This window comes from Ailuropoda melanoleuca, chromosome 12 (assembly GCF_002007445.2).
Source record: "Ailuropoda melanoleuca isolate Jingjing chromosome 12, ASM200744v2, whole genome shotgun sequence".
NCBI classification, from domain to species: Eukaryota; Metazoa; Chordata; class Mammalia; order Carnivora; family Ursidae; genus Ailuropoda; species Ailuropoda melanoleuca.
In genome coordinates this window covers 18486546-18497366 of record NC_048229.1, presented here as the reverse complement: position 1 = coordinate 18497366, position 10821 = coordinate 18486546, and the positions used below count along the sequence as shown (strand labels likewise).

The window sequence follows — 10821 nt, the reverse complement described above, 5'->3', positions numbered from 1 at the left end:
GGTGTCATACATACTATGAGGCAGCTTTATCTTTTCACCTAACAGCTTCTCTGGAACATCTCTCCATTTCAGCATCACTTAGCTCCACTTCATTAAAAATGACTAGGTGGTATTGACCGAATTTAACCTGTCCCCTTTTGAGGGGTATTTGTTGTAATTCTCTCTCTCTCTCTCTCTTTTTTTAATTACAAACAGTGGTGAAGTGAATTTCCCCATGTATATTTTTGCTAGCTAGTCTTTTAGAAACCATGAGTAGTGAGGAGGAAGGACATGTTAGTAACCTGCAGAACCATGAAAAGAAATTCAAAGTGACTGGCACAGAGTTCTTGAGTTACTGGTCACCTTGACAGTGCCTGTTAGCATCGACACAATCTGCCATTGCCCTTGTTTTCTTTCTGATTGCCCTGATGGCCCTGTCTTTATTTCCTCTACCTATCTTTGGCTATTTTTATAACTCCTCTGGCCAGATTTCAGTTAAACTAATATGCTCTGTTCCTGTAAGTACTAGGAATACCATTAGGCATTTGCTTATATCTTTTAATCTCCTGTATAGGTAAATGGGAAGTGTAGCTACCAATCAAAAATATTTTTTAGTCTGATTATGCTAAGTGAAATAAGTCAGCAGAGAAAGACAATTATCATATGGTTTCACTCATTTATGGAACCTAAGAAATAGCAGGGAGATCAGTAGAAGGAAGGGAAGAATGAAGGGGGGTAAACAGAAGGGGGAATGAACCACGAGAGACTGTGGACTCTGGGAAACAAACTGACGGCTTCAGAGGGGAGGGGGGTGGGGGAATGGGATAGGCCAGTGATGGGTATTAAGGAGGGCACGTATTGCATGGAGCACTGGGTGTTACAAACAATGAATCATGGAACACTACATCAAAAACGAAGGATGTACTGTATGGTGACTAACACAACATAATAAAAAAATTTAAAAAAATATTCTTTAGTCTGATGAAGGAAAAAAATGAGAATAATTCTCAACTCACGGTATTCGGAAAGTCAGATTTTTATTTTACTTTAACCTCTTTAGTTGGTAAGATCTGTAGTATAACATTTTTTAGCTTTCTTTCTAATTTAAGTAGTTCTAAGGTTTTTTTTTTTTTTTTAAAGATTTTTTATTTATTTATAAGACAGAGATAGAGACAGCCAGCGAGAGAGGGAACACAAGCAGGGGGAGGGGGAGAGGAAGAAGCAGGCTCATAGCAGAGGAGCCTGACGTGGGGCTCGATCCCATAACGCCGGGATCACGCCCTGAGCCGAAGGCAGACGCTTAACCGCTCTGCCACCCAGGCGCCCCATAAGTAGTTCTAAGGTTTTGATCTGAAAAATACTGTTTTTTATTCTATTCTGGTATTGTCAAATAATTAGCCACACTTTTCTGTGAGAAAGCAAAGGCAATATGAAACTAATTTGGAAATAAATATCAGCTCCCACATCATCATGGATCTCTCTGATTTTTGTTCATTGCTGAAGGTTTTACTATGAGCAAAGAATACTTCGGAAGGTCTTTGAGGAATGGAAAGAAGAGTGGTGGGTTTTCCAGCGAGAGTGGAAACTCTGTGTTCGAGCAGACTGTCACTACAGGTCAGGTTTCTTGTTATATTACTTTAATTTTACTGATACACATTATTAAACAGTTGTTAGCACGTTTCTGGTCAAAAGGAGAAAGTTTATTTGTTGTTTGTTTGTTTTCCAAAGATTGACTTATTTATATGAGAGAGAGAGAAAGAGTGTGAGCAGGGGCAGAGCGAGAGGGAAAGAATCTCAAGTAGACTCCCAACTGAGCGGGGAGCCTGACATGGGGCCCAATCCCATGACCCTGAGATCATGACCTGAGTCAAAGTCAAGAGTTGGACGATCAACCGATTGAGCCGTCCAGGTGCCCCAAAAGAAGAAAGTTTTTTGCCCCCAGTTTTATTGAGATACAATTGACATGTCACTGTATGAGTTTTAGAGATACAGCATAAAGGTTTGATTGTGAAATGATTACCACAATAAGTTTAGCCAGTGCCCATCATCTCATACAGATACAATAAAAAGAAACGGGGAAAAAAGAAAAAAGCTGGGTGGCTCAGTTGGTTAAGCATCTGACTTCAGCTCAGGTCATGATCTCAGGGTCCTCGGATCTGACACTCATTGGGCTCCCTGCTCATCAGTGATTCTGTTTCCCCCTCTCCCTCTGTCTCTCCCCCCATTCATGTTCTCTCTCGCTCTCTCTCTCAAATAAATAAATAAAATCTTTTTTTAAAAAAGGTTTTTTTTAGTTATAATGGAAAGTCTTAGTATTTATTCTCCTAACAACTTTCACACATGTCATAGAGTAGTGCTAACTGTAGGCATCGTGTTGTACATTTCATCTCCAGTACTTCTCTGTTTTATAATTAGAAGTTTGTACCATTTGACCACTTTCTTCCAATTCCCTCTCCCATCCCTGCATCCAGTAACCACAAATCCGATCTTTTTCTATGAGTTTTTTGTGTTTGCTTTTAGATTCCACCTGTAAATGAGATCATATAGTATTTGTCTGTGTCTGACTTAATCACTCAGTATAATGCCTTCAGGGTTCATCCATGTTGTCACAAATGGCAGGATTTCTTTGCTTTTTATTCCGTTGTATATATATACCACACCTTTTCCATTCATCTATCCAAGTTCCATGTGTTGGCTGTTGTAAATAGTGCTGCTGTGAACATGGGGGTACAAATATCTTTTCGAGTTAGTGTTTTCGTTTGCATTGACTATATTCCCAGAAGTGAAATTGTCGGGTCATGCGGTAGTTCTACTTTTAATTTTTTGTGGGTCCTCCATACTGTTTTCTATAGTGGCGGTAGCAATTAATAGTCCCACCAACAGTACACAAAGGTCCCTTTTCTCCACATTCGTGCCTGCTTTTGTTATCTCTTTTTGATCATGGTCATTCTAACAGGTGTGAGGTGATAGCTCCTTGTGGTTTTGATTTGCATTTCCCTAATGACTAGTGATGTTGAACATCTTTTCATGAACCTGTTGGCCTTTCATATATATATCTATCTATCTATCTAGATAGATAGATAGATAGATAGATAGATATCTTCTTTGGGAAATGTCTATTCAGTTTCTTTGCCTGTTTTTTAATTGGATTATTTGGAGGTTTTTTGCCATCAAGTTGTAGGAGTTCTTTATATATTTTGGATATTAACCCTTTATCAAATATATGGTTTGCAGATTTTTTTTTCCCATTCCGTAGGCTATCTTTTTCACTTTGTTGATGTTTCTTTTGGTGTGGAGAAGTTTTTTGGTTTGATGTAGTCCCATTCATTTATGTTCAATTTCATTGCTTGTGCTTTAGGTGTCATATCAAAAAAATCATTGCTAAGACCCGTGTGAAGGAGCTCTTTTCCTGTATTCTTTTTGGGAGTTTCATGGTTTCTGGGTCTTATATTTAAGTCTTTAATCCACTGTGAGTTAATTGTTGTGAGTGGTTTAAGATAGGGGTCTAGTTTCATTCTTTTATACGTGAGTATTGAATTTTCCCAGCACCATTTTTCAAATAGATTGTCATTTCTCCATTGAGTAGTCTTGGCTCCTTTGTCAAATATTAGTTGACCATATATACTTGGGTTTGTTTCTGTTCCATTGGTCTGTTTTTATGTCAGTGTCATACTGCTTTGATTACTATAGCTTTATAGTACAGCTTTAAATCAGGAAGTGTGATGCCTCCTGCTTTGTTCTTCTTTCTCAGAATTGCTTTGAATGTTTTGGGTCTTTTGTGGGTCCATGGAAATTTTAGGGTGGTTCTACTTCTGTAGAAAATGCCATTAGAATCTTGATAGGGCTTACCTTGAATCTATAGATGGATTTTGGTAGTATTATTGTAATTGTTTTAATAATATTTTAATATTAACATTTAATTATGTAATTAAATTACATAATTTAAAAACATTTTAATTGTATTAATTCTAATCCTTGAATGCGAGATACCTTTCCATTTATTTTTGTCTTTGATTTCTTTTGTCTGTGTTATGCAGTTTTCAGAATAGAGATCTTTCACCTCCTTGGTTAAATTTATTACAGAATATTTTATTGTTTTTGATGCTGTTGTTAATGGAATTGATTTATTTGTTTTTCAGACAGTTCACTGTTCATGTATGGAAATGCTACTGATTTCTGTGTGTTGATTTTGTATCCTGCAAAGTTTACTGAATTTTTTATTAAATATAATAGCTTTAGGTCTGAGTCTTTAGGATTTTCTATATATAAAATCATGTTGCTTACAAGTAGAGACAATTTCACTTCTTCCTTTTCAATTTTGATGCTTTTTATTTGTTTTTCTTACCTGATTGCTTTGACTAGGACTTTCAGTATTATGTTGAATAGGAGTGGTGAGAATGGACACTTTTGTCTTGTTCCTGATCTTAGAGGAAAAGCTCTCAGCCTTTCTCCTTTGAGTGTGGTGTTAGCTGTGGGCTTGTTATATATGGCCTTTATTAGATATGTTTGGTCTATCTGTAATTTGTTAAATGTCTTTATCATGAATGGTTGTTGAGTTTTGTCAGATGCTTTTTCTGTGTCTATTGAGGTGATCCTGTGATTCTTTTGCATTCTGTTAATGTGATGGATCACAGTGATTTGGAGAAGAGTTTTGAATCCTATTCTCTTTTTCTTCAAATTCTTTCTAGAATAAGTAAGATCAAAGTTCTAAATTAAACCCAAGCACATGTGCGTGTGGGCACACACACAGAGGCACCTCTTTAAGTAACTATTATTTGTTGCTCATGTTAATGATTTGAATAGGGTCTTCTCACTGATGCTCAATTCCATATAATTGCTAAGAGTGTACTGTTTTTCTAAATTGTAAGTTGCTTTAATTTTTATTGATTATAGGAGAAAATAAATGCCCAATATGGGACATTAAGAAAATAGAAATAGAAAAAACTAAATCTCTGCTCTGCTGGGAGCCTGCTTCTTCCTCTTCCACTCCCCCTGCTTGTGTTCCTTCTCTCGCCGGCTGTCTCTCTCTCTGTCAAATAAATAAATAAAATCTTAAAAAAAAAAAAAAACAACCTAAATCTTGACATTGGTACTCCCAGGTATAAGTAGAGGAAAAAGTAAAAATTGGAATTGTATCAAATACACATTTTATACCTTTTTTTTATACAATAAAAAATGTATCTTACACATTATATCTTTTAAAAATAGTATTTACTGTCATAATCACTTCTTTAGGTTCTTTGGGTCAGGGTTTCTGATTTGTGGATATTTCAGATCAAGTAAAGACAATGTTGAATCATTCTAATAAGCTTGTAGAGTATCAAATCAAGTCTTAGGAAACGGGATAGTGAAAATATGGAGGGACTGACAGTCTTAATGTGTATAGTGTATGGAGAAGGAAAAGACAAAAGTATCATTGACCATGTTTAGTGCAGAGGAAAGGTGATGTTTTCATAATGTGGATGACTAAAGTGATAAGGGTATGACTGTCACTCCAAATGTCACAGCTTTGTGAATGCTGAAGTTGAAGTTATTCTCAGATAATTCAAGCCTATTTTTCCTTAGTGATACTGTGAGGTGAGGAGAATGACTGTCCATCAAGGAGAATAGGTTTCACTGTGACTATGGGAAATAAAATTTTAGCTTAAGATATAGATATGGCTTTTTTGGATCAGAAGCTTCCATGGGGGTGCCTGGATGGCACAGCAGTTAAGCATCTCCCTTCGGCTCAGGGCGTGATCCCAGCGTTATGGGATCGAGCCCCACATCAGGCTCTTCCACTATGAGCCTGCTTCTTCCTCTCCCACTCCCCCTGCTTGTGTTCCCTCTCTCGCTGGCTGTCTCTATCTCTGTTGAATAAAGAAATTAAAAAAAAAAAAAAAGCTTCCATGTTAATTTCTGAGTACAGAATGGACTGGGTATATTGAATTAGGAGTTTTTTTTGGTTTAAAGAAATGCCAGTTGGGGCACCTGACTGGCTCCAGTCTGTGGAGCATGAGACTCTTAATCTCGGGGTTATGAGTTCAAGCCCCATGTTGGGTGTAGAGATTATAAATAAACTAACTTTAAAAAAATAAAGAAATGCCATTTGCTTTTTTTTTTCCCCCTCCTCAGATATTACTTGTACAACCTGATGTTCCAGACCTGGAGGACCTACGTGCGTCAGCAGCAGGAGATGAGGAACAAGTACCTTAGAGCTGAGAATCATGGTGAGAAAAGGAAGTACACGTCTAAAGAAAATGCCTTCGTTTATTTGATTTTCTTTTATGAACATGTAATTTTTTGAGAGCAGTTTTAGTTAGGTTCATAGTGCAAAATTAAGGGGAAGATACAGTGATTACCCGTATACCTCTTCCCTCACACATGCGTAGTCTCTCCCACTATCAGCATCACTCCCGAGAGTGGTACGTCTGTTACAGTGAACCCACATCAACACATCATAATCACTCAAAGTCCATAGTTTACACTAGGGTTCACTCTTAGTGTTGTACCTTCTGTGGACATGGATCCATCATTATGGTATCATACAGAGTATTTTCACTGCTCTAAAAATCTTCTGTGCTCTGCCTATTTAGCTCATCTCCTCCACTTGGGAACTTTTTTTTTTTTTAAGATTTATTTATTTGAGAGAGAGAGCACGAGTGGGAGGGGCAGAAGGAGAGGGAGAGTGACTCTCAAGCAGACTCCACGCAGAGCATGGAGCCCAATGCGGGGCTCAGTCTCACAACCCCGAGATCATGGCCTGATCTGAAACCAAGAGTTGGACGCTCAACCGACTGCACCACCCAGGCGCCCATCTACCCCACCCCCAGATCTACCCCACCCCCAGCAACTTTCTACTGTCTTCATAGTTTTGCCTTTTCCAGAATGTCATATAATTGAAATCATATATAGCCCTTTCAGATTGGCTTCTTTCACCTAATATGAACTTAGGGTTCCTCCATATCTTTTTATGGTTTGATACCTCATTTCTTTTTAGTGCTGAATAGCACTCCATTGTCCTGATGTACCACAATCTGTTTATCCATTTCTAAGAAGGACATCTTGGTTGCTTCCAGATTTCAGCAGTTATAAATAAAGCTGCTATAAATTTCCATATGCAAGTTTTTGTATGGACATAAGTTGCCAGCTCCTCTGGATAAATACCAAGGTTGGCAATTGCTGGATCATATGATAAGAGTATGTTTAGTTTTGTAAGAAACTGCCAAACTGTCTTGCAGAGTGGCTGTACTATTGTGCATTTCCACTAGCAATGAATGAGTGTCTGTTGCTCCACATCCTTACAAATGTGGTGTTGACAGTGTTCTGGATTTTGGCCATTCTAATAGGTGTGTAGTGGTATCTTGTGGTTTTAATTTGTATTCTCTGATGACATATGACATGGAGCATCTTTTCATATGCTTATTTGCCATCTGTATATTTTTGCTGAGGTGTCTTTTGTCCATTTTTTAAATTGGATTGTTGTTGAGTTTTAAGAATTCTTTGTGTATTTTGGATAACAATCTTTAATCAACTGTGTCTTTTGCAAATATTTTCTCCCAGTCTGTGGCTTGTCTTCTCATCTCTTTACATTGTCTTTTGCAAAGCAAAAATTTTAATAAAGTCCAGCTCATCAAATTTTTCTTTCATGGATCATGCTTTTGGTGTTGTTATCATACCCAAGGTCATCTGACTTTTCATCTATGTTATTGTCAAGGAGTTTTATCGTTTTGTGTTTTACATTTAGGTCAGTAGTCCATTTTGAGTTAATTCTTATGACGAATGTAAGATCTGTGTCTAGATTCTTTTTTTTTTTTTAATGTCAAAGTCCAGTTGATTCTGCACCATTTGTTGAAAAGACTGTTTTTGGGGCGCCTGGGTGGCTCAGTCGTTAAGCGTCTGCCTTCGGCTCAGGGCGTGATCCCAACGTTCTGGGATCGAGCCCCACATCAGGCTCCTCCACTGGAAGCCTGCTTCTTCCTCTCCCACTCCCCCTGCTTGTGTTCCCTCTCTCGCTGGCTGTCTCTATCTCTGTCAAATAAATAAAAAACTCTCTAAGAAAAAAAAAAAGACTGTTTTTGCTCCATTGTATTGCCCCTGCTCCTTTGTCAAAGATAAATTGGCTGTATTTACATGGGTCTGTTTCTGGGTCCTCTCTTCTGTTCCATTGATCTATTTGTCAGTTCCTTCACCAATACCATTTTGTTTTGACTACTGTAGCTTTATAGTAAGTCTTGAAGTCCGGTAATGTCATTCCTCCAACCTTGTTCTTTTCCTTTAATATTGTGTTGGCTATTCTGGGTCTTCTGTCTCTCCATGTAAACTTTAGAATCAGTTTGTTGATATCCACAAAATAACCTAGTGGGATTTTGGTTAAGATTGCTTTGAATCTATATATCAAGTTGGGAAGAAGTGACATTTTGTCAATACTGAGTCTCCCTATCCATGAAAATGGAATATCCCTCCATTTATGTAGTTCTTTGATTTTGTTCATCAGAGTTTTGCAGTTTTCCTCATATTGACATTGTATATATTTTGTTAGATTTATATCTGAGTATTTTATTTTTGGGGGTGCTAATGTCAATGGTATTGTGCTTTCAATTCCAAATTCCATTTGCTCATTGTTGGTATATAGGAAAGCAATTAACTTTTGTATATTAACTTTGCATCTCAGCCTTGCTATGGATTGCTTATTACTTCCAGGCATTTTTTTTTTTTTTGCTTGTTTTGTCAGTTCTTTTGGATTCTCTGCACGGACAGTTGTGTCACCTGTGAACACCTTCCTGATCTTTATACCTCTTATTGCTTTTTCTTGTCTTGTTGCATTAGCTAGAACTTCTTTTATAATGTTGAAAAGCAGTAGTTGAGGGGTGCCTGGGTTGCACAGTCGGTTGAGCGTCCAACTTTTGGTTTCAGCTCAGGTCTGATCTCACGGTTGGTCATGAGATCAAGCCCTGCGTTGGGCTCCGCACTCAGCACAGAGTCTGCTTGTTTCTCTCTCCCTCTCCCTGCTCTCTCCCTCTCTCTCTAAAATAAGTAAAATAAATCTTAGAGAGAAAAAAAAAGAAAAGGAATAGTTGAGAGGGGTCATTTCTGCCTTGTACATGATCTTAGTGGGAAAATTTTGAGTTTCTCATCATTAAGTTATGATACAGGCTTTTGTAGATATTCTTTATCAAGTTGAGGAAGGCCCCTCTCTTTTTTCCTAGTTTCCTGAGAGCCCACATTTACTTTTACAGAAGCTTTTGGGGAAGACAAATACATTATCTCTGAGAGAAAATAACTCCAAGTCGAAGGGAACATTTGTTTGATCCTGTTTCTTATTATCCAGAATCTCTATCTCTGAGCAAGAACTGCTGTATCTCCTATATAGTCATATCCCTTTTGCTCCATATGGCATGGTTTTGGCACCTACATCTCATTTAAGCATGATTTCTGTGAACTGGCTCTTCTTGCCCTCCCACAGCATCTGGAGCAGTTGTCTGTCTAGTTGTCATGTGTCAAGTTGCAGTGCTTACTTCTGGTCTTCCTTGTCCAGGTTGCCCCTTAGTGATCTTGTGGCCAGTTTAGCTCTGGTCAGTATCTGGTTCCTCTGTGCGTTGAGTCCAGAAACCCATGTTGGGAGTCTAAGAGAAAAAGGCACTGAGTTTCGGAATGATAGTGCAGCCTGCGTTAGCAGCTGCCTCATACCCATTTCACGTGAATGCCTTGCAGATACCTCAAACTCAGCAAGTTCCAAATACAACTTGTCAATTGCCCTACATTTAGATCTGCTTTTCCTCCTACTTTTTCCTAGCTCAGTGCGAAAACTTACTGAGGCGTGGACTATCCATTCCTCATGCCTCACATCATTCCTCTATGCTTATAATATGGCTCTCCAACGTGTCACTTGCGCTTGTCTTTTCTTCACTACTGCCGTATCAATCCTCCTCTTTTCTCCCAGAGTTTTATAATTCCTCTTCTTTCATCTCCCTGCATTTATTTTCTCTCCCTTCTCACTGTCCACGTGGCCAAAATAGTGGTAAGACATAGATAAGATCATGTCACTCCTGTACATACAAATTCATTTGCCTCCTCTTTGCTGATAAAGTCAACACTCCTTGGTATAGCATACAAGGTCTTCACCTTTTCTCTTCTGTACCTTCCATACACCCTACGCCCTTGCCACACTGGATGTGCGCCTCCATATCTTTCCATGTTTGCCCCTGCAGTTCCTCCAGCAGGCCCATTTCAAATATCATCTTCCCCATGTGGCGTTCCCTTCTCTCCCCCAGCACAGTGGGTTCTTTCTTCCCTTGTCTGTTTTCCAGAAGGTAAGAAGCTGTTCCTGAGGCTTCTTAGTTATAGCACCAGGTGCATTGTTTCAGTATTTAGCTGGTAAGTTGCTTATGTTTTGTTGTTCCCTTTTTAATTTACACTTACTCCTTTATAAGAATCTTTTTGGTGCATAGTTCTTTGAATTTTGAGGAATGCATAGTTGTGTAACCACCGCCACAATCAAGAGACAGCAAGTTCCATCACTCCTGACCTTGTGCCAACTCTCTAATACATCTTCCCTCCACACTTGATTCCTGGCAACCACTGATCAGTTCTTTATCACCAGAGACTTTCCTTTTCTAGAACGCCATGTAAGGAGAAGCATACAGTAGGTAGTATTTTGACACTGCCTTCTTTCACTTAGCATAATGCATTTGCGATACATCCAAGTTGTTGCATGTATCAGTAGTTCGTTTCTTTATATTGCTGAGTAGTATTCTGTACACCACATAGTAGGAGTATATGAAAGTTTGTTTATCCATTTCCTGATTGAAAGACATCTGAGTTGTTTCTAGTTTTAGACAACTATGAATAATAAATCATAAA

General features: G+C 38.3%; 1 protein-coding gene across 1 annotated transcript in view; it reads left to right on the top strand.

The window, feature by feature from the left end:
* Positions 1-10821, top strand: part of SFI1 (SFI1 centrin binding protein) — a 76599-nt gene that overhangs the window by 15147 nt on the left and 50631 nt on the right. Inside the window, 2 exon segments of the mRNA XM_034639663.1 lie at positions 1483-1593; positions 6094-6188. Coding sequence (XP_034495554.1) covers positions 1483-1593; positions 6094-6188 — 206 coding nt within the window.